General features: G+C 38.6%; 1 protein-coding gene across 8 annotated transcripts in view; it reads left to right on the plus strand.

Moving 5' to 3' along the window:
* ACSL4 (acyl-CoA synthetase long chain family member 4) overlaps positions 1 to 24,653 on the plus strand; it is a 34,977-nt gene extending 10,324 nt beyond the window's left edge. For 3 of the 8 annotated variants that reach the window (XM_075720352.1, XM_075720354.1, XM_075720353.1), the window contains 15 exons: positions 5,842 to 5,887; positions 9,091 to 9,608; positions 9,928 to 10,105; positions 11,898 to 12,007; positions 12,096 to 12,234; positions 13,698 to 13,848; positions 15,030 to 15,153; positions 16,224 to 16,295; positions 17,238 to 17,377; positions 17,854 to 18,026; positions 18,227 to 18,301; positions 18,548 to 18,739; positions 19,295 to 19,409; positions 20,136 to 20,293; positions 22,184 to 24,653. In XM_075720352.1, the coding sequence (XP_075576467.1) occupies positions 9,258 to 9,608; positions 9,928 to 10,105; positions 11,898 to 12,007; positions 12,096 to 12,234; positions 13,698 to 13,848; positions 15,030 to 15,153; positions 16,224 to 16,295; positions 17,238 to 17,377; positions 17,854 to 18,026; positions 18,227 to 18,301; positions 18,548 to 18,739; positions 19,295 to 19,409; positions 20,136 to 20,293; positions 22,184 to 22,341 (2,136 nt within the window). In that variant the 5' untranslated portion in view covers positions 5,842 to 5,887; positions 9,091 to 9,257 and the 3' untranslated portion in view covers positions 22,342 to 24,653. The other 5 variants (XM_075720358.1, XM_075720356.1, XM_009487587.2 and 2 more) reach the window with 5 other exon arrangements.
* Positions 24,654 to 26,897: the final 2,244 nt, after the last annotated feature.

Genomic DNA, 26,897 nt, shown 5'->3' on the forward strand with positions numbered 1-26,897 from the left:
TCCCCTCCCTTTTTTTGTTTAAGTATGTAATTAATTTCACTACCTAAATTACGACCAATGTCTGGGAAGCAAGCAACCTAATGCCACTGATGAGAGACGATGGAGTTTTTTGAAAAGCAGTAAAGGTAAATATAAAATTGGTGGCAGAATTGCTTGTCAAAATGAAAGCTGAAGAGACAGGTTTTCTGAAGGAATACAGAATTATATTTAGAACTTTAGTCTGTTAAATTACACAACAGTCGCTGCTGGCAAGACATTTAAAAAGAAGTATATAATCTGTCAGGGTAACTACGGTAAAAGGGAGAAGCTGTTGTAGTCTGTTATTGTGTCTGGATTTCAATAGAATGCAGGAGGTTAATATTGCTGGACTTTCTCAATAGAGCATTAAGAGGGATTATGATGATCTCTGTCGTTACGTTGCGTGTTTGCCTGCCAGGCTGGACTTGTGTCTGTGCACTTTAACATTTTACTGTTTGACTTGCTCCTTTCACAGAAAGGTTATTACAGAGCAATGCTGTTAGATTTCAGGAAATTTATAAATAAAGGAAGTAGCTTTTAATGACTGGCTCTCCTGTGCTCAAGTTACTAAGCTTCGGTCAGACGAATCTATTAGCTGAATCCTACTTCAAAAAGAATGATTCGGTCAATACTTTCTCCTAACTTTTGTTCTTATGTAGTACTATTTATTTTATTTTATATTGGGAAATGCCATTTTACTTTGAGGTATGTCTAATGCGTCATCACAAGCGTACGTACAATTCCTCCTAGGTCATGCTGTACAGATGTTTGGCCAGGAAATGTGTTAATATTTAATCTATGCAGCTAGGGTAATGTCGTTAATGAATTTTTTGCCTCGTTGAGTAAAAGGTCATTAACATTTGTCCAACCCTAATACCATGACTTGATCAGAGTCTGAACTTGAATGCGTGTACTCCAGGAATCGGTGAAGCAATTGTATCCAACAGGCGTAAGCACAAATACATTGTCTCTGGGTAAATTTTAAAAAACTTTTACCCAGGGAGATTATTTCCTGTACTCCTTCATCTTTACTTGCAAAATAAATCACACCTGATGTCCTAATTTCCTTACATTGTGAACGGATGTTGTTGAAATGATTATCAGAAGCATCAGATAATAACAGAAGAGGGGAGATAAACACCCTAATTCTTAAACAACCTGTTGTCCGTGCATGTGTTCCTAATACTGACAACAAGTCGAAAATAGATAAAAATGAATGTTCAATAGACCCAGGGAAGCACCTAGCAATTAGAAGCAAAATATTAGTTACGCAAGTTACATTCGTACTTTCTATCTGCAGTGCACCCATCACACATTCGTTAGTCTTACAGAAGCAGCAATACTACCTCTGACTTTGGAGGCTGTAAAAGACTGTACATTAGTTATTTACTTTTATTGTGCCCTGAAAATGCGGGGAAAACTGAGTTCTTAACTTTTCTGTTATGAAAACTGTGTCTCTTATGAAAAATGCATCAGTTAAGAAACCCAGCTTTGAGTAAATTCCTGCTTTATGTCAGCTGTGTGCCAGTTAGGGGGCAGAAGCAAAATCTAGACTATCCATTCACTGCTGAGTGAGATGAAATGGTGGCATAGTTTAAGAAGTTACCCAGAAGAAGTAAATCGTGTGAGTGTTACTAGTGCCTTTCAATGCAAAGTAAAACTGCTCACCTTAGAACACCACAGAACAGTAAGCCAGTTTTCAGATGCTTGTATTCCACATGGAAAAACACGGAGTGAGAAGTCTCACTTGTGCTTTTACATTGTTTTACTTCTCCCTTTTCTAGCTGAACCATCTTTTTTTGGCCTGTAATCAGTATCTTCAATCACATTTTCAAGTTAGAATCACCCTTAAAAATGAAAATTTTAAACATAATCTGGTTATAAAAATCAGGTTTAAATGCTTCTTTGTAGTTACGTATTATGCTAGAGAATGCACAACAGTCCATGATATGGACCTATGCAGAATAGTCTGGGTGTTCAGTAATCTTATTTAATTATTTTATCCTGCTTAATTTGTAATGTTTAAAAATAAAACAAAGAGGGGAATTGATCTCCAGTCTGTAGTTTCAAACTGGTACAGTACAGGTGAATGCAAAGATCTTCTGTTGTAATACGCTCCAAAACCATAGGTGCAGTAACAGGCTTTGGAATTTATCTGAAGTTGCCTAAAATAAGAGAATGTTTTCAAAAAGCTTGAACTTATCAAGTCTGTACTCAAAAGAGGCATGATTTTCATGTGGGGAAGCAAGCAACAAACCTTTTTTTGTCATGTATGAAACTGGTTTTAGTATCATTTGTATGTATTAGGGGATTATTTGACTTGGGGCATCAAATTTCCCAAGGGCAGTGCTTGCAGGCAATAAAAACGTTACGGAAGATGGGGCAAAAAGGGCTTTGTCTTCGTAGGTCTTAAACTGATTGGATCTTCTAGACTGTATAATTCAACAGTCTTAGGAGAGGCCACTACTTTTGTGTTTTGCAAAGCAGTTCACTACTGAGAAAGAAGCAGAAAATTAAAAGATTATGATAACCTAAATCTCACAAGTTGGATCATCAGAGCCATGTAAGTCACAACCTTTCCGTTGCAAAATGATTGTGTAGCTAACGGGGAACTAGGCAGTCTGTCCATTTTGTATTACATAAGGGAAGGAGGAGGTTGTGAATTCTTATTTGACTGTTTACATAGCTTTTGCTGGGGAACTTCCACAGCCGCATATCGTCTACGATTTGTCCTTGATCACACCGCTTGCCTTTTCACGTGCTTGGTTTAAAAAGTTGGGTGGAACCAGTACAGGCGCCTCTCTCTGCTGTTGAAACATGGGCGTAAGAGTAACGTTTGCCATAATGCCTGATGAGATTGGGGTATGTGCTGAGGTGATCAGGCTGAAGTACGTCTTCATTAGTATAGAATATGTGTTTTCCTTTTCAATTTTTGTGCCCTTTAGTCCAAGTATATTTTGTAGATGCTGGAGGAGCTTTGAGGTAATATCAGCATTTTTCAGTTGCAGATTTTCTCCTTTTCCATCCTCTTCTGAAATACCGTCTGTCCAAGCCACCCGTCCTTACCATGTTCATTAACTTTTTAGGGTGCCTCTCGCTTACTTCCTTTTACCACAAAAAAGTGTTGAAACACCTGAGTTTGCTATTAGTTACAGTGACTGCGAGCATTCTCAATACTGGATTGACTCGAAAGCGTGTGTGCCCTAGGCTTTTGATCAGAGCATACCCCGTACAGGTTGCCTGCGGGCTCGGGAGAGAGGAAGCATTGGAGTGAATGAGCCTCAGGTATTTACAGTGCAGATTCTGGAGAGAATTTAATGAGGCAAAAGTAACAGAGGTGGGTCTAGAGGAGATAATTTCACAATTCAGCGTATTCTCAATGGGCAGTTTTCAGTTGTGGAATCTTGCCTTGGCTTTTTATGTTTTTTGCCTTCAGGGCACAGAAACTGCTCTTACCCTTTCACCAAATATTTGCTTGCCCTCATGTTACAAGATTAGGAGAGAGAGTTTCACACCAGTCTGTTAGATAATTGAGAAATACTGGGTAAGCGTGGCTGGTCTGGTTTCCATTACAACAGTTGTTGCAGCAACAGATGTATGACACTTGACACTTACAAATTGATTTTCTTTTTTTTTCTGATTGACATTAAGTGCATATATGTTCTGAAGTAGCAAAACAGAATTAGTAAATATAAAGGACAACAATAATATTTTTCTTGAAAGCAAAAATAAATCTGATCTTTGTTTAGTAGCCAAGTAAAACACTGTATTAACTACTTTTTCTTTTTAAGCAGCAGTAAGAGAAACAAGATTTCCTACCACCACTTGTGTTTTTGCTATTTCAGATAAAATGTGTATGTTTAAACAGGGACCCTCAACTTATACCAGGATCCACTATATCTGACTTCCCCTCTCCCTGGTTGTTGGGACATAGGTACCAGTATTTATGCTGCAGAGACATAGTAAGAGCTCTTGAAAGTTCTCGGGCTCCGAGCTTCTATTGCCTTGATGGCGCACAGAAGTACTTCTGAAACCTGCTGGCGTTTGATTAGATTACCCCTGGAGTTTTCGTTGCCCTTTGACGTACAAAATTGTGTAAGAGGAAAATATGTAGAAATCTGCCTGAGAGAAAGGAACAAAAATCGGACCTCGTGTACTTTTTTCCCTACCATGAGTAACTTGCATTAATATCAGCAGAGTTTGTTTTCATAAAAACACTGACATGGTGTAAAAACTGAATCATTTCCCTTGGTTTTTCTTCTTTCAATCTTTCTAACCCCCCAAAGGTTGTAATTAGCCACAAGATTCTTCTAACTCTTCATGCTATTTAGTCACAGTCTTCTCATCTGTAGAAATGTTATCTCATTCTTGTGTGTGATAGGTATAAATCTGGAAAATCAAAATTTGTACAGAGCCCGGTAGTATGCACTCATTTGTTTATTGTGTTTAAGCTTGCTGCATCTTCCTGGCAATGTGATATTTCTCAGCCTTTCTGTAATTTCCTTTTGAAATCCTAGCCTCTTTCCGTTCTAGTACTGGAACAATTTCAGGACTACTAGTTATTAAATTCCCTTCCAAAAACTGACTCTACCTAATAACCGATGTACTTATTCAGGTCAACTCAAGTTTCTTTCACTGTGTAGAACCACCTTTCCACTTATAAATTATGAATGTTTATTGCGGTTTCCAAAATGTTTAGATCTGCCTGAATGCTAGAGAAATTCTGGAAATAGTTGTTACTTATTCATATTGGATTGTTTTGGAAGACGTAGGAACTTCCTGAAAGGAGTCAAGCCTGAGTACTGCTAAAGCCAGAATTGCGTCTGCATTTGAAGCTGGCAAGAGCTCGGTCGCAGAGGAACCAGGACTTCCTCCGGTGTTGTTTTTAAACTAAACAACATCTTTCTTTGCAGATTCCAGGTTTTCTTCACGAACTAGAATGCTGCCCTTTTCCTGTCTAATGTCATCTTTCATACCGAAGACTTTCGTAACACAATGAGAAAATGTTTTAAGTTGCAATTAATGTTTGGAGTAGATTGAAAAAGAAGTATGTTTTCTTCTAATCATGCTATTACACAGTAAATTGGATCCCTGGCAAGCTTTTTTAACACAAGAGGAAGGACAATAAACACTGTTATTCATATACTCCCAGTATTAAGCCTTTACAGTGTTTTGGTCTTGGCCTAATTAAAGCCTTTCCTAAGCAAAGATGATGATTTGCTGCCTTATTAAAATTCAACTGCATAGGATAAAATTTCTAGCCACAGGTACTTATTTGAGTTACACTTAGAAATTCCAGTTGTGTGTGCAAATGCTGGCTAAGTGGATTCTGTTCTGTGTGAATAGTTAAATACAGAGAAGATAAGGGCATTTCCTCCTCCGTGAATAGTCACTTCCAGAGGCATAAACCCTCTCCGTGTTCCCCACACACACTTTCGCTCTTACTTACTCTCATAAGCTTTTGTGACTATTTAAAAGCATGTTTTCTATATTTAAAAAAAAAAAAAATTCTCTAGATTTTTCAGTTAAATTCATGAAAAATTACAAAGAGAGGAGTGTCTCTTCTGTTCCAGAACCTGTGCTCTGATTTCAGACTTTGTTCTGTGGCCCTGGCTGCAGGAGAAGAGCTGTAGTTTGCAAGCTTAGTCTTTTCCAATAATGTCATTGCTTTCCTCTTGCATGGGTTGCGTGTGCCACCTTTGTCTAAATTCATAGGCTGTTGTTCTTCAGGAGTAGTAGGGTAGAAATTCTAAAGGTTCCCCCTTTCTGCAAGGCAAAAAAATTCCCAACCTCTAATCCTTTTTTTTTTCTGTTTTAATATAGATCTAATCGACACTAAAACAACTCAGTCATCGCTGTCAGATACCTTGTAAGTATACCTCTGTGTGTGTGTGTGTGTGTGTATCTGTGAGTTTTTATATGAATACATTCAAAGGAAAAAGCCAACTTTGTCTTTTTGGGACTTACTAAGTTTTTCTAACTGATGTCTATTAAGAATTACAACTGATTTTTGTCAGGATAGAAACATTTTAAATTACCATAAATGTGTACAAATTAGCTAAGTTATCTGTTTTTATACACACTTTTAAAAGTATTTCAAATAATCTGAAATTTCAAAATGAAAGAAATGCAACCTTTAACTTTTACTAATGCAAACATTAGCATAACTGGCTGCAAGCGTACAAAGGGTGTTTGTACACGCACTTAAAATTCACGTGCTAAAAGTGATTTCAACAGGGTGCCACTTTTAGCACAAACCACACATTCTTTCCCATTAAGACCTTTTTATATTATTTCAGGCAGTATTTTGAACATTCTGATGAGGTTTTTTAGCATGTTGGAAAGTTGTTGCAGTAAACTGTAAAAGTTCTTAAGTTAGTGTTCCATACTGAATTGAGTTTTGTTGCTTAGTCAACTTGAAGATCATCTGACATATAAACCCACACATTTCATGCATGTAGAAAGGATTATTAGATGACATCAGTAGGATGTAATTTTTCAAACAGTCCTCTTTTCACATGTAGTCTTACAGTCCATTCTGCAACCTAGTTCAGTTTTAAAGACTTAGTATTGATAATCAGGAATAAAATGGGAATTGGATCTTGTGAAATACCTGTTTAAATCATGACAGTACTGTTGTAATTCACTGTGTTATTTGCATCTCATCAGTGCTTAGATGACAAGAGGAGCAGGTCCTCATAATTTTAGATATGGTGAAAAAAAGGGACAGCTCTTACCCCAGCGACTTCAGTTCAATTCACTATTGCCCAGATGCAGTAAGAAAGAGTGGAAAATAGCAGTGGAAAGACGAGATAATTGCAATAAGTATATATTAATAGTCAATTGCATCAGTCAATATAGATTTAATTAGAAAGTAGTAAGCACATCAATGTGTGAAAATATGATTTTCAGTTCTTTGTATCTGTTGTAATAACATGTACACAGACAATACTCCTTTCATACTATTGGTCAGTCCAGAACATTGGCTAAAGAATTTAAGTAAATATGAGCCCATTCCTCTCCTCCCCTTCTAAATTAGTTCTTGATTAGTAGTGAGGTTTTTTTTTTACCAGTAGGACTACTTCTGAAAAAGCTACTACTCAGCCTGAATAAAAGCTATAGTACTGTCTCATTATAGTAAATTGTTTGCGTTAGTCCAACAAGCCTGCTTTTTATCCAAGTCGTCGTTTCTGGTCATATGTTTTTTGTTGGAAGGTGAAGAGCAGTGAGAGTTCTCCGTGAGGTCTATTTTAACGTATAGCATTGTGTCTAATCATGGGCATGCACTGAAGTTTTCTTACTGCAGTCTTAGCACTATGGCTGGCTTCTGTTTTAAATACAAGCTCCACTGCTGCTTTGGGAGCACCAAATTAACTGGAATGAAAATATCATACAAGATTTGTAATATAAAGCAGTAAACCTTCATTTTAGAGAACTGGAGCTTATAGGGAAGGAAAATGTTCTCTCTTCTGCTGAGGTTTGACTGTATGCTGAGCAGTTGATGATGAGGTTAACTAGAGCACAATAAGCATATACGTTTTGAAAAGAATATAGCATTCGCTTTTTATAAAAAGAAATATGCAGAACACTCTTTGAACAAGTCTGAGCTTAGTTTAGTACATTATACTATCATTCAATTTTAGTCTATAGATTTAATTAAAAAATTTAACGCGGTGATCATGTTATTTTAAGTATCTGCAGCTCTCTCAATCTTGCATTACATTAAATGCTGTTGATATTGGCTACAGCACAACTGCAGATGTTGGAATTCTTATTAAAAAACCCAACAACCTATTAATAGATTTCTGTTATGCTGTTAGTAGCAGTTGTCTTGTTTAACCTGAAATGTTAATTGTAGCCTCCCTCATCGCCTGAGGGTGGCAAATATGTTAATAAGGGTACATTTTTGAGGTGTGCCCACGTTCTTTTAATTCTTGATGGAGCCCTGAAAACTTCCCTGCTCTGATCTGTTTGTCAGCTTCTGTCCATGAAAGACTGGGCTTTGCCATAAGCTCTCAGCGTTACTCACTCCCCTATGTGTCCCAGGTACCGCTCTTTTGTTAGCGCACCTTTGCCTTTTATTTTTCCTGCTGTGTGCGTCATTCATGATGTGTTTGCATGCCGTATTTGCATGCCATCCAGATGAAGATAAGAACCTATATCTTTTACGTGGCAGCGTGGACTAGTTGCCGACCAGTGGGCTAGCCCCAGCTGTGGTTTGCTAGGATGCTTTTGTTTTTCTCCCAAACACCTTTGGTCTTTATTCAGGCCCAGTTTTCCTTACTGAGGAAAGATTTCTGACATGCAGATAAAATCTTGCCAAACTGTGCTTTATTTTAAATTGGATTAAATTGGTCAAATTGGGTTCCATTTTCCATACCTGGAGTTCTGAAATGCATATATTGAAGTAGTTTTTGGAGGGGGAAAAGCAAATCTGTGTAATCCCTTTCCAAGAGTCTGACATTGATAATTGAAAAGTAATAGATTAAAAATTCAGTTGCTCGGGCAAAGTTAATAAAGCAGTTTTGGAATATTATCTAGTTTTTAGAGTACACTGTGTAGACTTTTGAGGACTCTGTATCAAGATAAATTTTAATCTGAATAAAAGTTGATATAATATTCTGCAAAGCAGTAAAGAAACCTGTTGTATCTTTTCTCTGTAGTACAAATATTTAGGGGGAAAACAACTGTTGACCTTTCTCACAATTACGCAATTGTAGCATTACTCAAGTAGCTGAAACGCAATATTACAATGCGAAGGACAGACTTGGGCTCAACAGCCCTGAACTATTCAAACAGAGATAGTGGGGAAAAGTCTTTGAAAAGTAAATATTTGTGGATGCAACAAACAAGTATGGAAAAGATTCATCCTCTTTAGTCTTCAGAGCAGTACACGCTCATGCAGCGTACGTGCCTCTTAAATCAGTTACTTCAGTCTCCTTTGTCTTGATGCATTTGAAGTGAACTCTTAAAAGGACTAAAGCTACTGGACTGACTGTAATATTACTAATTTAATTCTCTTTTTCTTTTTTTCTTTCCTGCTGTCTGCTTGGCTCTGGTCTTCACCCGCAGGTGTCCACTGTTGGCTCTCAAAGGTTACTAAAATTTTAGCAGCTGCTCTGAAACAGAATTACCTAAGTTTCACTTACTGTTGCTTCTTCCTGCGCCACACTGCACTGCTGCTTTGCTCTTGCCTGCTTCAGAACACAATAAGAGATTTTGTTTTTTAAATACCTGCAATGAAACTTAGGCTAGAAGTACGTGCCATTCTCTTGCTGCCTGTGTACTTGTTAATATCTGTGTACAGTATGCTTGTATTTATTCCATGGTATTTTCTTACAAATGCTAAGAAGAAAAAGGCTATGGCAAAACGTTTAAAAGCTAAACCCATCTCGGACAAACCTGGAAGTCCCTACCGTTCTGTCACTCATCTTGACTCACTAGCAACCATAAACATTCCTGGAGCAGACACATTGGACAAACTGTTTGACCATGCTTTAGCAAAGTTTGGGAAGAAGGACTGTCTTGGGACCAGAGAAATATTGAGTGAAGAAAATGAAATGCAACCAAATGGAAAAGTGTTCAAAAAGGTAAAACTTACAGTTTTGTACTTAATTCTGATTTGGTTTTGAGCTGCCTTGCATCTTGCCTCAACAATGGAGGTCTCCTTAGAGGTCTTCCTTAATCATTATCTTATGATATAAAACATCCATTTTATAGTGGTTAAAGAATAACGCAATACAGGATGCACTATTTATTCTACTTTAAGAAAAATTAAAGCAATTTCTTTTTCTTTTAATGAATGGCAGTGTGTGTGCTTATGGCGTTACGCACCAACTCACACAAGCTTGTAGAGCTGTACCAGCAGCTTCTTGTCATCACAATTTTTTTTTTTTTCCCCCTCACCAGTTAATTTTAGGCACTTACAGATGGTTATCCTATGAAGAAGTAAATGAGAAAGTGAATCGCTTGGGGAGTGGACTGACTGCCCTGGGACTAACCCCAAAGAGTACTGTTGTCATCTTCTGTGAGACTCGAGCAGAATGGATGATTGCAGCTCTCACCTGCTTCAAGTACAACTTTCCTCGTGAGTGCTGAACTTGTTTAATTCTGATGTATTTTAGAACTATTCCTCAGCAGTGGTTTGACTGTTAAGTATTTTGAATCTGCCAATCCTATTGTTGATGGTATAAGCATTTCATAAACTTACTCTGCCTATGGTCTGATTCTTAGAAGTTTCCAGTCTATTCGATGCATTGCAGAGATCCCTAAAATTAACTTGCTCATACTTATGAGACTGTTTTTTCTGATTTTAGTGTAGTAATGTTCTAGATGTTAGAATGACAGAACAGCATGGTTACTCTTCAGGTTTTTTTAAAATACTCTGAAGATGTCAGTAGTTGCATTTCTCCCCCCAAAACATGGAATGTGTTTATAGTATTTTCTGTCTGTATCCTGACTTATGCAGCCGAAACATGAAATGGTTATTAGAAGAGAGAAGAATGGTAATCAAAATCATATGCTAGTCTGAGGGTTTTTTGGCGATATTAAGCTGTTCAAGTTCATTACAGTTATGTATATGGGTTTTTTACTTTTTCTTAATTTTATTTAAGCTGTCAAAAATCTCTAACCTGACTTAATGCATACGAACTTCTCGGTGAAGTAGCAAAGGTTGCTATGCACTCACATGCCCAGTCTGCATACAACACGCTGACCCATAGCTTATTTTTGTTGCCACCTTTTGGTTTTGCTTGCACTAGGCTGCCTCTTTTTCTTCCAGTACTAGTAGTAGCTGACTGTGCAAGAAGAAGGTCATACAGTAGAGTACGCAGAGAGGCTGTTAAAGGGCAATAATGGAAGAGCTGACATTGCTACTGAAGTAGGAGAGGATGCTTAAGCTAGTCTTGGTCCTCACACTTTGAGAGGCAGGAAGAATCAGCCATATAACATTACTCTCTTTTTGGCCCTTCCACATCAACCCTATTGCACAGGATTATTAAATTCCTTGAATGGCCTTTAGAGGTTAGAGTTTGAGCTAGCAGACAATACTATAGGAAGGTATTTTTTTCAGTAGAGAGGTGACGGGAAGACGTGAACTCCTTGGTGCCTGTGAGGCACTTAATGGCATCACTGTAGCCAGCCAGGGTTAAAAATAATCTAACAACATGAAAAACAGTCTGATTCCTTAGTCTGATTCTCTGCCTTGCCCCTATCAGTAACGTCACGGGAGCAAGCAAAGTAGCTGACGCTGCTGAAAGAGCTGCTTGTGGAAGTGCATAGCTTTCAGCCGTGACTGGTGCCCGTGGTGTTTGGAGCGTCGCCTCTGCCCCTGAGTTCGGGCTGCAGAGAGCCCCGGGGCAGAACACGTGTTCTCAGTTGCTTACTGTGTGGTTGCTTAGCGCATTATTGTCGGGCTTTGGTGGATCTCTTTGTTTTGATGATTTCTCTTCTTCTATAGACTAGACTATTTCAGTTGGAAGGGACCTACAATGACCATCTAGTCCAACTGCCAGACCAGAAGTTAAAGCATGTTATAAAAGCATTGCCCAAATGCATATAAAGCATTGCCCAAATGCCTCTTAAACAGTGACAGGCTTGCAGCATCGACCACCTCTCTAGGAAGCCTGTTCCAGTGTTTGACCACCCTCTCAGTAAAGAAATGCTTCCTATATGACTGTCCTCCTCATTTCAGAGAGCTCCTGTGGCATAAAATTCTGATGTGGAAAAATTAAAAGCGGTTGTGTTTCCAAATTAGTAAATTCCCCACTGAGCTAATTTTATGCCTCCCGCAATGCTTTCTAGTGAGCTAAAGCAAGAGCTTTTGCATTTAGTACTACTTTAACATTTCATTCATGTTCTCTTTCTCGTTACTGTAACAGTTGTTACGCTGTACGCCACCCTGGGTGAAGAGGCAGTAATCTATGGTCTCAATGAGTGTGGAGCATCATATCTGGTCACAAGTGTAGAACTTCTTGAGAGCAAACTTAAGGTAATTTGGCACCACGTTCAGCTGCCTACAAGCAGCCCTATAATTTTACAGTGCAGTCAGTACTAAAAATTTCCTTTCTCTTCTGTAGACTGCATTGCCACAAGTCTCCTGTCTTAAACACATCATTTATGTGGACAAGAAGACTATCAATAAATCGGAATACCCTGAAAATGTGGAGATTCACAGTATGCAGACAGTAGAAGAGCTGGGAGCCAAACCAGAAAACTGTAAGTGAATCACTTCACAGAGAACCGGTCAAGCAATGTTAACAGTGAAATCAGACCTAGGTTAAGAGGGATGTGTAGCAGAAAAAACCCACCCGTGCAGGTCCCTAACACAAAGGCAGTGGCAGATTGCCAGTTCATCTTCTGGCTTCCTTTAAATAAATGGAAAATGTGTTTGATCTCTATTTATTGTCCTGCACCTTTGTTCAAGTGTCAGGTATTTTGGGGTAGAACTTTATTTTTAACTTTTAAACCATAACCAGAATAATTTAAGATTCCACCTTTATTTTAGGAAGTAAAATAGAATCCGGTGCAGTGTTCCATTTTCTGCTACTCTTACCTTTTCTTCATCTTACCTTCACTATTTTTTCTAAGAAAAGAGGAGAAAGCACTTGAGGCTTTTTTTTTTTTTTTTTTTGCTTGGTGGTTTGGAAATACCTTTTTTTCTTAACCAATCTGTAGCTAAAAAGCACCTTGGGCTAGAGGAATAACCATTACATCCCTTGCTACGCTGGGCAGCCAGGAGTGACTGTAAACATCTGCTTTAAGGAAAAACCAACCTTGATCATCTCTTTTCCGTAAATCAGCAGTCTGTGCCTAGTCAGATCTCCTCTCTCTTGAATAAAAGAGGAGATAAATTGGCAAAGGAGCTTTTTGCAGGGAAGCACACATTCATTACAACTGCTTATCTTTGATCAGCTTAAGGTAGGGATACAAACCAGCAGTTACCTTGAGGGGTGTTGTGTTGTTTTGTTTTTCCCTAAAAACCTTGCTTCCCTTGCAGACACTTCTGCTGCCTTCCTAGCTGTGAAAGCCATGAAAGCTAATCATTTTCATCCTAAGAATAAATGCCAACAGACTAAAAGAAAAATCAAAAGTGTTGTAAAGCTTACTGCTTTTCCACTAAGTAGCAGCTTACCTGAGGAAGGTTCATTCATTCAAAAAAAAAAAAAAAAAAAAAAAAGAAAAGAAAAAAAAGTAGTCTTAGCTCTACAACCTTGGCTTTGGAAGAGCGATTGGCAGAAAAGCTGACTTGCAGCTTTTTGGGGTGTTGGGGTGTTTTTTGGTTTTGGTTTTCCCCCTCAACCTGTTGTTTCTCTCCGGTACTGTATTCCTCCCCTTCACTGCCCTTGACAGGTTTACTTGGTCTTCAGAAGCCTTTTTCTGTGAAACTTGCAGTCAGCTTTAAGATGTAATGGCAAAAGTATCACCCAGATTGTGTCGGTGCCCAAATACTTGTCCTTCCTTTCAAAACCTGCCTTCCCTCACTTCCTCTTCAAAACAGACCACTGCTCGCTTCATCACTGACTTCTGCATCCAGCACTGACCACACTTTGTGCTTGCCTTTGCCGAAGGACCTGTTTCACACTGGTTGATTACAGACACTTTCACGTTGATTAATTACAGAAGTAACAATTTAGAAAGTAGAGAACACTTAATAACAGTTTTTCTCCTGCGTTTTGTAGCAAGCGTTCTGCCAAGCAGACCTGTTCCTACAGACTTGGCTTTAGTAATGTACACCAGCGGGTCTACTGGGAGACCTAAAGGAGTGATGATGCAGCATAAAAACTTAATAGCTGGAATGACGGGACAGTGCGAGAGAATACCTGGACTGGGGTAAGAAACACTTAGTTGTCGTGTGTACGGAGAGATAAAACTAAACCTCCAAAAGTACCTAAGTTTATAGAAAGTCTGTTGCTGGCATTGGGTGTTATCAAATTTCTTCATTTTATTGTGAGCCCACTAATCTTTAATTTATAAGAAATATATCTTGTGTGTGTGAACGTACCCTGTTGTTTGAAAAGGATGCCCTTCTAGCTCGTCTCACATGCTGTTTCTACTTTTTTTTTTTTTTAATTACTATCCTTAGCTTTAAGTCTGTGATACATTTTTGCACTCCTGTGCATCAGAAGATGCCACCAGATAAGGAGAGTCCTCATCTAGTCAAACTTGGGAATTTTTTTAGATGCTTTCGGGCAGTTAGAATCACTTTAGGAAGTATGTCAGAGCATACCACTTCCATTGATCTAGAGACAGCACTGTTGGATGGATAATGCACATGCTGCATAATCTGCTCAAGTCTAATTCACTAAATGAGCAGAAAAGTAATAAATTGTGCACTGATGATAGTAAAACCAACTGCAAATTCCCTCACATTAATATTTCGAGGAAATTTTTCATGAATGTGGGTACGTTTGTCACTACATTCACGAAGGGTTTAATAGCTGAAATAAGCTATGTTGCTAAACTCCTTCTGTGATAGAATATAAAACCAGTTCTGACTTGATGCTGAAAGCTTCTGTTAAATGATGGCTCTGAGTTTCTTGCTGAGAACTGTCTAAAAAATTATTTCCTGAAATAAGCCCCAGTACTTCAGTGATCAGCTCTCTTTCTACTAAACTATTTTAGAAGGAGATGCTATGATGGCTGTCAAGGATTTGTAAATCATTGGTGATTATTTTAAAATGCAGTGATTTCATCCTTCATTTGGTACCTGGGATGAAATCTCCCGGAAGGGGAGGAAGCAGCAGTGGAGCACTAAGGGATCTTTGAGTTTCCTAGAAAAAAAGGGAAATCCTGTAATTCATACTGATTTCAGTAAGGTAGGATTTTCCCCATTTTGTGTATAAACTGGGGTTTGAAATCGCACCGTTCTTGTGTGCAGAAGAGTAAGCCTCACTTGTGATCCAAGTCTTTAAAAAACTAATAACTAAGCACACAATTAAACTGGTAAAGAGTATTTTCAGTCCACTTGCGCATCATTGTTAATTGGATAATCCTTCCCTTTCCTTTCCTAGACCCAAGGATACTTACATTGGTTATTTGCCTCTGGCCCATGTATTAGAATTGACAGCAGAAATTTCTTGCATCACTTATGGCTGCAGGATTGGCTATTCCTCTCCACTCACACTATCGGATCAGGTGAGGAGGGACAGGGAAGCTTAAATTTGCTTTTGCAGTCTGAATTCTTCTTGCCCAGTTATCCTCTTTCATTAAAGAAATGCTGATGTATATGGCACACTTCAGAAATGTAATTTTTTTCAGAAAATGATGCAAATTGGCATTCCTGGTGGACTATACCAGCAGGTTATACCATATAAATTTTATTAAAATCTTTACTTTTATGATACTTAGGAAATCTGAAAGAAAACCTAATAAATGCATATAGCATTATCCACTGGATATCGGGATATATAATACAGCTATTAATAGATTAGCTCAACATAAGACTGTTTAAAGTGATTTTAAATTTTTGGTCTCACTTTATCAGTTCTTTATCTAGTTATTGTAGATCTTCTACTTAGCCTTTTGCCTTTTTCCATTTAACAATTAAGATAAATAAGAGCAAATTAAGCTGGAAAAGAATGCTTCTGTACATTTTGCTGGTATAGAGATTACATCAGGCAAAAACTCCTGGAGGAAGAGTTCTTTCCAATCTTAATGATTCTGAGTTTTCACTTTCATTATAAATAATCCAGCCACCAAGCCAGGAAACATGAAATTGCTACTCTCCCCTTAACTGGTTTAGTGGTGGACTTGGCAGTGTTAGGTTACTGGTTGGACTGGATGATCTTAAAAGGTCTTGCCTTTGCTGAAGGACCTGTTTCACACTGGTTGATTACAGACACTTTCACATTGATTAATTACAAAGTAACAATTTAGAAAGTAGAGGCATAGAACCTAAACAATTCTATGATTCTAAGATGGAGGAGAAAGCAAGTGCTAGAGGGAGGAAGTAAGAGGAAGATATACAAAGTGGACTTAACCAGGTTGGGCGTGTCAAACACCTAGCATTTTGGCTGAAATTGTTGTTTATCATTACTTTTTCCATCACAATGAGAAAAAAAAAAATTACGCAGGAAATGTGTTTTTGGAGGGACAGGGAAAGAGATTTAAACAAATTACATGCTAATAGATCTCCCTCTTTAGTCCTTTTCTAAAGATCTGCTTGGTGTTCAGCTTCATAAATTGACATTTTTTCCTTATTACAGTCAAGTAAAATTAAGAAAGGAAGCAAAGGAGACTGTACTGTACTTAAGCCTACACTGATGGCAGCTGTGCCTGTAAGTAAGCAGAAGCAGATATGTTTAGCAAAAAAATGATGCTTTCTATCTTGTTCATGCTAGAAAAATCTATTTACTAACATTTTTGTTTCTCTTCACGTGTAAGTAACTGTCACTAATAGGAAAAAAAAGCAGAATATAGAAATTCCAGTTGTCATTGCTTGAACTGAGTACTGATGCTGCAGATGAGCACAAGAATATATGTATGCTAAAGCCAAACCCCTTTTTGATCGAAAACCATAGATGTGTTTTAATAGCTGCAAGTGATGTTTTACTGGGCTACTGATACAACAATAGGTTACAGAAAGTCTTTGACGTTCACACTCTGAAACCCCACTTTGCATAGGGCGAAAGCAGGGTGGCTTTAGCCGAGATGGATTTAACCTTAAGATACGGGCGTTCGGCTGAGTTACAGAATTTAGCAAGTTAAGCTGCGCTGCCATAGTTGTTGGGGTGCTCAATCTCAGCTGCTTGTCTCCAAGGTAACACTTAGCCTAAGTCCCTCTTGCTGTTCTTGGGGTAAGCAGGCCATGCGTAGTCTCCCCTTATAGGAAAAAGCGATCAGGAGACTAAGTCCTATTGCTTCTGTAGCTTATACTGGTCTTTGGGTGACTTAGCCTTACTATTTTTTGGATAGTGCTAAGACTTTGTGGAATGCAGAAGCCTGGTCACCCATTTTCTACTGCATTTTCGATACTTCATTCCACTCATTTCACATAGCTCCAAGCTGTCATGGTCTATAAAGTGACTAATTGATCACACATTAAAAACATTACAGTTAAGCATTGCCTAACCAATGATGCAGACATTTTCACTCTTACTGTGTTACCCATTTTAAAGGAAGAATAGTAGGGGTTTTTTTACTTTATTTTTAACATGGAATTTACTTTACACATGCTAGTCTATGTGGTAATTTTCCTTGCTCTTTTTAACACTTTGTAGGAAATAATGGACAGAATTTATAAAAATGTCATGAGTAAAGTTCAAGAGATGAACTATATTCAGAGAACTCTGTTCAAGATAGGCTATGACTACAAATTGGAACAAATCAAGAGGGGATATGATGCACCTCTGTGTAATGTGTAAGTATAATTTATAATTCACGGCCCAAGTGTACCTTCTTCCTTTTGATTTGTGAACAGTCTAAAAGAATAATCATCTAAGCTATCTGACATCAGACAGTTCTCATCCAACATGCAAATATCATCCAACAACTAACTGAAATAATCCAAGTTCTTACTGGAAATGGATAAGATATTTAATGGTAGGAATGACTAATCTTCAGGACAGATGACTAGTTAGTTTTCATTGGGTTACTTTTTTTAGTAATAAAATTGGAATGTTTTTTTAGTTAAGTTACAGGAATTCTGCCATCTTCAAGTGTTACACAAGAAATAATTTTTTTTTATTATCCCTGCTGTCCACTAAAATCTGTGAATGATTAAGTTATTTTTAAGGTGTTCCAGATAGGAAGGAAAAAGGTGGTTTGTGTCTCTTTCTTTTTATAAAAAGTGAGCTGAGTGAATGATTTTTAATACTTTTTTTCCTTTCTTTCAAGACTGTTGTTTAAAAAAGTCAAGGCACTACTGGGAGGGAATGTCCGTATGATGCTTTCTGGAGGAGCGCCACTCTCGCCTCAAACACAAAGATTCATGAACATCTGTTTTTGCTGTCCTGTTGGTCAAGGCTATGGACTAACAGAAACATGTGGGGCTGGAACAATTACAGAAGGTACTTAACATATTTCTGGAAATACATAATTTAAGACACAGCTATACAAAAAACCCCACCAAACCCTCATATAAAGTCAAGATAGCTGTAGTTCCTCACTGCAGTAAAGTAACTGGAGATAAGCTACTGCCTTATTTATGGTTTGAGTTTATATTTCAAGTGACAAAAATCTTTGTATTCTTCTTTGTTCTCTCCCTAAGTTGCTGATTACAGCACTGGCAGAGTTGGAGCTCCTCTTATTTGTTGTGAAATAAAATTGAGAGACTGGCAAGAAGGTGAGAGCATTAAATTTGATTTCAGAGTAACTCATTTAACCACTGCTTAGGTAGTTTCTTTGCCTGTCTGCTTAGCCAGGTGTAGCATATGAAGTAATCATTCTTTATCTTTTAGTCTTAAAGATTACTATTAAAAATAAGTCATCAACTTCTGTGCATTAACTTCAAGTTGAAGTCTCAAAATACTTTCTTGGCAGCAGAATATACAAGTTAAAAATAACTGTGGGGGAATTTTCTTGTTTTCAGGGGGCTATACTAATAAAGACAAGCCTAATCCTAGAGGAGAAATTATAATTGGTGGACCTAATGTCTCAATGGGATATTTTAAAAACGAAGAGAAGACAACAGAAGAGTTCTCCATTGATGAGAATGGTCAGAGATGGTTCTGTACAGGAGATATAGGGGAATTTCATCCAGATGGGTGTCTGCAGATCATAGGTTGGCCTCAATTTTTGATATCTTAATATATTACAAGATCTTGACTAAACATAATTACAAGCATGCTATTAATCCCGTTAGCTTTGCCAGGGCTAAGCTACTTAAAATTACCTGCTTGCAGAATCACAGTGTAAAACACATTCCCAAAAGTCCTCACAGCTGTAGGAAAATTTTGGAAGTGATGCTGTTTCCTGTGACATTATCACTACCTAAATTTAGCACATGGACTTTAAAGAATAAATGTAAGATTAACACTTGGTATTAATTACAAAGCTTTAAAAATCAGAGTCCCCATCACTTTCATACAAGTTGTGTGACAAGAAGTGTAGCGCTATATAAAATTTCTTACAGAAGCCTTTGTAAAGCTGGCAGAATACGTACATGCTATCAGCTGCTTTAAAATTTTAGTAAGATGCTTTAATTCATGTTTCTGAAGAATCTTGCATAGCATTGCACAGAATACACAGAGTGGCTTTGCAGATGAGTCTGTGTAAACACAAAAGTTTAAATGGAATGAGCTTTATTTTTTTTTTTCCCTTCCCCGTCAACTCCTAGATCGTAAGAAAGACTTGGTAAAACTACAAGCAGGAGAATATGTATCTCTGGGCAAAGTAGAGGCAGCACTGAAGAACTGTCCATTGATTGACAATATCTGTGCTTATGCCAAAAGGTAAGAGCGGTATTAGTTTAGAAACTCCATTTAGGGTAAATGTGAAATATAGGCTCTGACCCACTTCGCTGATGATGCACTATAGGTTTCCATGATTTCCATTGAACAAACCCCCCTACCAGAGTGCAAGTTATAAATAGCATCTCTGAAGTAGCACAGGTGCCCAGATTTGCTAAAAGCTGAAGAAACGATCTATGTTTTTCTTGTGGCATTTCCCCTATCCTAATACACACCAGTTCCATCCCATCCCTTCCCCAAAGTCGTATAATTATATTTAGCATGTGTTTTGGCTTTCTGGCAGAATCAGAGAAAAGTTAATCTGGACACTTTGCACCTGATCCGAAGCTCTCCACTGAGTTTCGGAATTAGTCCCGGCCTCTCCTTGCCCTCCCCTCAACTTAAACACGCTACATGAACGGAAACAGAAGAGAACTAGCTAAACACCGGGTATAGCTGGGAAGCTAAACTGAGATGTGCACTTGTGAAATTACAGCAAAACATGATAGCGATCAACCCTAACGTTGCAAAACAACGTAGAATACCTTTGATAAGTCATCAGTTGTGAAGACTTAATGCACAAGGATTGTGTATGGGGGATTAACTACAGTTCAAAAAACACTGTGGATCTGTGTATCTAACAGCAAGTAAGCATTTTACTGCCCAAAACGGAAGCCTCAACTGTTTGGATCTTTTTTTTTCCTTCCTTCTCTTGCCATCCTGTGGCAGCGACCAGTCTTACGTGATCAGTTTTGTGGTTCCTAATCAGAAGAAGCTGACAGCGTTAGCTGAGCAGAAAGGCATCAGTGGAACCTGGGTAGATATTTGTAACAATCCTACAATGGAAGCTGAAATACTGCAAGAGATTAAAGAAGTGGCAAACAAGAGTAAGTAAAGCGGCATATTGTGCTAGCCAATCTCACGGTGCTTATCTAGCAAAAACTTTCAGTTTTCCTCACTAACTGCTCTTCCTTCTTCCTGTTGCCTCTTTATCTGCCAAACTTAATAGTTTAATCAGAGACAAAGACAACATCGGATTGTTGCCTATTATCCCAGGAACTGACATACTTTTTGGTCACGTTAACTACTTGATCTTTTTTTATTTTCTAAAAAAAGCTGAGCTTTTTTTTCAGCTGAATTCTAGAGATGGGTTGCTTGTCTAATACAGTTAAAATAAGATCCAAAAGAGCTGTCAATTTGGAAGGAAAGTTATAAGACACTTGCTGATAAGAAAACTAGTTAAGCAAGAGGCTTCAAAGCTGTTTTTTCTTCCATGCAACTTTGTCCCCTACAGCTTTGAACAACCACAATCCTCATGGTTGTAACAGCTTAAAAGCCTGCTATTCCTTGCTGTGGTACTGAATGATGAAAAACTTCCTCAATCCTTTATGGGGCCAAAAAATTAACAAACTAACTGGGAAAAAAACTCTTTAAAGCACTTGACACCTCATACAAGGACGCAGTGAGACTGGACTTGAGCACATGCTAAGCAATGCCTCTCAAACTTTAGGGAGGAGAATCTGCCTTTTAAAACCAAGAAAACAAGAATGAAAGGCACTGTTAAGTCTTGCCTTGAAAACAACAACAACAACAAAAAAAATCAATCCATAGGTCTCAGACTTGGGTGTAAACATTTTAATCCATGTTTTTCTATCATGAACTAGGCAAATTACTATCCATATAGATTTGTTTATTCAAAATCTTTGCTTATACATTCTTTCTACCTTCTAGAGAGTAATCTACCATTAAGAAACAACTAATTTATTTGCAACTTCTCTTCCAAAACTATTTTAAAGCGCTCGTTCCCATTTTTAGCAGAACGTAACACACCTTCATCACGAGCGGGCATATATCTAAGTAAGATGAAACGGTACATTACAATACCAGTTTGAAGACAGAGACAGAAGAGCTCCCAGGCACAGACTTACAGCCAGGGATCCCAGCGGCCCGACATTTGCTGCCACCTGGAGGCAAGGCTGCCACAGGCTGGCCCAGAAATTCGGCTGCAGGCATGTGGGATCCCCTTCCTGGCCCACGTACAGGAGCGGACAGCAGAGCCCATCAAGTATTGCGCACAGGCAGCAGCTCCCTGCCCTGTTCCCGATGTCCCTGCCCTGCTCCCCAAAGCAGTTTCCTACCTCCTCCCCTGCTTCCCCCTCTTCGGCTGTTGCCTGGGCAAGAGAGGGAAGCAGCTTTGGTTGCAGAGGGGCTGTGCATGTGCCAAGCCACCGCTTCCAGCTGAAGGGAAAATAAGTGACTCATGTAACAAAAAATACTGAGAAGTCCCTTTATTTTTAACTCTAAACAAACTCTTAGGAAGGAAAAAATTGGGAAAGAATCTTTCAGCCATGGAAAGTATAGGAGTACTTCATTCTAATTTAAATATGAAGCACATCCAACTACTCCGAGTTAATCTAGTTATTACTACACTCCTATAATAAAGATACAACTCCAGATTTCAGTGTAGCCTCTGGTGACAGTAGTCTCAGGTCTTCAGGCTACACGCTCATTTGTTGCGAGCTTTAGATTTTACACTGTCACATCCAATACGAGCTGTAAGTACAGTGCATTACTAGACTATTTGCACGCTAACCAGCACTCGGCATTGGTACAAGATTAAATGTGCTTGCGGCCCTTCTGCAAGGTTACTTCATTAAGTAGGACACCGTATTATACAAGCTACAGGGTGCTCACCTTAGATTTTTAGGTAGCATGAATTAGTATCTCATTTGGCTACATAATCATAGTAATGCTTTTGTTTCTTCTTGTTCCTGCAGTGAAATTAGAACGGTTTGAAATACCCATCAAAGTACGGTTAAGCCCTGAACCATGGACCCCAGAGACTGGGTTAGTAACAGATGCTTTCAAGCTGAAAAGGAAAGAACTGAAAAACCATTACCTCAACGACATCGAAAGAATGTACGGAGGCAAATAAACAAGTTATGTTGACCAGACAGTTGTGCAGGTGGTTCCTTCTGATGCCTCAGTTTTGGATGTCTGTGTATACTGTAGCTATCACACATTCAGAAAATATACCAAATGGATGAATGTTTCTATAATCTCTATCGAGTACAACAGAGACTGTCTTAGACTCCAAATTCTTAATTATTAGCAGATTAGACGCTGATGGTCTTCAGAGAGTTTCATGTGAGCATCTCCAGTTTTGAGACAGACATCATCATGTGACGCAGTATGACCAGGTCATTTTATTATTATTGGTTCTCTAGCATATTCAGACTGCTTGCAACTTCTCTGTAATTCATTCTGAAGTCTGGCCTGTATTTCAGAGACAAATTAATATAACTGTGATGATTCTTCTGTCATAGTAAGATACTTAGTGAGGGAGGAAAAGAAAGTAAACTCTACCCTTCTCCATTTAAAAACAAAACTAAGACTACAATGTTAGTCAAGAACTTGCTAGAGATCACTAATAATGCACTGCTTGAGAATGGAGGGATTCTTCTGCACATCAGTTAGCATCTTGAATATTTACAGTGCCTAAAAAAAATATAAAGTACACTTACTGAAGTAAAGGTGAACTGAAAAGCCTTCTTAAAACAAGTTATTTGAAATTTCATTCAAGAGCGTTGAATTAACTATTTCAACTTCCAGCTCACCAAATATGTTTTTACTTGCCACTGTATTTTAATTCAAGCAGAGCTTTCCACTAGGATACGCGGCATAAAACAAAACAAAGACTTGCGCTGCGACAGGAGGTACTGATGAGAAAGCATCACCTGAACGCAGAACGCAAAACCTGCATCTTGATTGGCAAACAGCAGTGAAACTGATGGGCAGATGTCTCCAAACAGATTTGAAATGCAAAGGAGTTTGGGGGTTTGGTTTTGGTTTTGTTTTTTTTTTTTGAGGGTCAGTTAGTGGTTTTGTTTTGAAGGCATTGATCCTCTAGACCTTCACATGCACCTGAGTAATGGTACAGGCTGCCTGTGTGTACTTTAGAGGATCAGGGTCTAAATGCCTGTATTCACCTTATGGAAAGGTATTTCTGTTCACCTTTTAAATATGGTAAGCATAACAAGGCGACCAGAAACCAGCAGCTGTTTCCCCAGGTAGTCTTGTTTTACTTGCAGAAAAGCAGTCTGTGGCCAGGGAATCTTTGCTTTATGGAACTTGTAAAAAGGGACAAATCACTCTTTACAGAAATTCATTCTAAAAAAAATCTTCTCTTGTTAACTGGAAGCCATAGATACGAAGAAGCAGGAAGATCTAATTTAATAACAGTTCATCATTTGGTGTGCAGAATGCTGTACTGTGTCTTCTTTTGAATTGTAGCTGAGCTCCTGCATCCCTGCTAGCTCTTCACACTTGAACCATAAATGCTGTAAAAAGTGGAGGCTCTTGATACTGTTCTACTTTGCACTTTCTCAATCGTTTTATATATATATGTTGCTTACCTTTTGTATAGCTGTGGCCCTCAACTGCTATATATTACAGATTCATTTTAAAGTATTTATAGATTTCTATTGATATTATTTGTGTTGTGTATATGATGGTTAAAAGAAAAATTCTTTGATATTGTCACTGTACAGAAAGTAAAAGATTTTGTACTATGCTTCTCTTGAACACACTAGCTTGCAATTTCAGGGCAAGTTTCTCCTTTATTGCATGTATGTGTATTTTTCTTTTTTCCAGTTCAAACAGATTTTAGCAAAAATAAATCATGGCTATATAACCTTTAACTAAATCATCCCTTCTCCTTGGGACCAAGTTCAGCCTTCCCCATGCATAACTTTCTCTGGCCAGGCCAGACCATTGCCAGCTCAAGAACCCCAAGGGGAAAGGGAAGAAGAAAACCTGGTATGTGAAGTTGACCGTACCTAGTTGTGCATGGAACTACGCCAGTCACTAAAAGGAGTGAGGAAATAGCTTTTCTAAAAAAGAATTTTTTTTCTTTTTAAGACGCATACAGTTGGTTTAGGACAACAGGAAATACTTCCCATATCAGTAGCAACTTTTTAAATGACTGTCCTGGAGCCACGTTACCAATTTTTCCGTGTTTAAAATTGGTCATTGTTAAATAACCTTTAGTCAGCCTGGTAGCATCACAAAAGTTGCATACATGTAAGAAAGCTACTTGCGCTTCAGTCTGTCAGCAGGTTCTATGATTTTTTTTATTATTATTATTATTTTTTAAAACCATGAATGTATTTATATGAAACATTTTATCTAGACTGCAGGTATCTTCTGTGTCTTGGTTGACTGAGGATTGCTATTTTCAATATATATGTATATACACATAAACAATGTTAACATTTCAAAAGTGGAATACAATTTAAATGGTTCAACAAGTTTGTGTTCCGAAAGATCTTTATATATTGCACACGTTGTCTCTAGTTACTGTTCAGCACCTCACATTCTCTCTGAACCTGAGCATAGAATCATAGAATCGTTTAGGCTGGAAAAGCCCTTTAAGATCATCCAGTCCAACCATTAACCTACACTACCAAGTCTACTCTAAGCCAATCAAGGGTAGACTAGACTAAACCATGTCCCCAAGTGCCACATCTACCTGTTTTTTGAACACTTCCAGGGATGGTGACGCCACCACCTCTCTGGGCAGCCTGTTCCAATGCTTGACTACCCTTTCCGTGAAGAAATTTTTCCTAATATCCAACCTAAACCTCCCCTGACGCAGCTTGAGCCCATTTCCTCTCATCCTATCGCTAACTACATGGGAGAAGAGACCAACACCCCCCTCACTACAACCTCCTGTCAGGGAGTTGCAGAGAGCGATAAGGTCTCCCATGCATACCTTTGAAGAACTCAAAAGGAGCAGCGACAGGTACAGGCTACAGGTGTTGCAAACAAAGCCTGGAGTGGGCCTGGTTTTTCTTTTAAGCAATGAACTAGATTTGGAAAAAAAAGATCATTTGCTACATATCAGCTTTTCAAGCATTTTTGGAGAAGGGGAAGGATTGCATCAGGCTGCCTTCAAATACAGGGATTATTTGCAAATATAAAACTTGCTGTTTGGCAAGAACTTTATCCTTATTTTTAATGAATTCTAAATCCTTTTATGACAGAGCTTGTGGAGAAGTAAGAAACGGAGGATGAGCCAGAATGTCATTCTCACCATTAAAAATAAGGAATGCAAAACCATTATGGGATGGTTACAGATGATATCCTGGGCTTGGCTGAAAGGACAGACAAGATGGGACTGAAGTGTGAGGGAGCAGTTCATTTACTGAGCAGGAAGGTTCCAGAAAGCTCAGAGTAGCTGCAAGTTCTTCAGAAAGCAGATTCAGAATTTAAAGTTATCCTCCTAAGTCTGAGAAGTTCAAAGAAAAACAGAAATCCAGTTTGGGCACGTCTGATACAAGGTGATATTTAGGCCCTCTACGTCAAAAACCACGGGCTATCTAGAGAAAGCCAGGGTATAACCACAGCGACAGTGGGACTAGCAAGCTTCATCTATGACGGGTGATTATAGTTGAGCTTAGCTGGCCTCGGCGAGTGGCGCATGGCAAGAGCTGATAAACCTTCGACGACATCCAGCACGACCCTCACGAAGGCACAAAAGAGCAGTCACCAGCGGAAAGGGAGAGCAGAGAGCGAGTTTGCGCTAAGTGACAGGGTTTGACATTTTAAAAGAAGCGCAGAACTTTAAAACAATTCCTTACTGAATACTGAACTCGTTGCTCAGGATCTCTGCCACTGAAATTCTTTAGAGCCTTGGAGTCAACAAAGGTTAAGCAAACGCCTCTCGGGAACAGCTTTGACACAGGACTTGGGTGGGGACTGGAAGAGGAGACCTGGGTCCTGTACGTAACGCTGCACGCAAGATGTCATTAAATGGCTTGCAAAGGGGGGAAAGAAGTATAAAACAGAGAAAGTAATGAGTTACGGCCCTAAGAGTAGGCGAGGTGGTGTTTAACCAACCCAATGCAATTTTAGTGCCCCTGAAAACATCAGAGAACTTTGAGCGTAAGATGACAGAGCTGCCTGCCGGGTGAGCTGCAGTTCCCATCAAGCCCTTTCTGGCTGTGTAAGGAACAGGACACGAGAACGCGGGTCACTTATTTTCAGTCAAAAAAAAAAAAAAACAACCAAACCCACCAAAACCCAGATCTACCACATCCCAGAATGATAAATTAGCGATGCTCTGCAATTACATGCAACGCAGGAAATAAATTCTAATTGTGTATTTGGTTTTGGTGTGGGGTTTTTTGGGTTGGTTCGTTTGTTTTCTTTTCTACTCAGCCTGCCTAATGGCTAAGCTCTATTTAGATGAGAGCAAATCAATTTCCCTTTTGGAGGCTAAAATTTAAACATGAGAAGCTTAAAAATAACAAATCTTGTGCTGCTTTTGTGTAAGACACCCCAAAGGTGATTTACAAAATACAATCAGTAAAGCTTGCAGTCACTGCTTACATGGAATTCTGAATGATGTACAGGGAGTAAAATTCAGGTATTCTACAGTAGCGTGAACTTACCTGCATTAATTTAAAAAAAACCAAAACACCACACACA

The sequence above is a fragment of the Pelecanus crispus genome, chromosome 13, assembly GCF_030463565.1.
Source record: "Pelecanus crispus isolate bPelCri1 chromosome 13, bPelCri1.pri, whole genome shotgun sequence".
Lineage (NCBI taxonomy): Eukaryota > Metazoa > Chordata > Aves > Pelecaniformes > Pelecanidae > Pelecanus > Pelecanus crispus.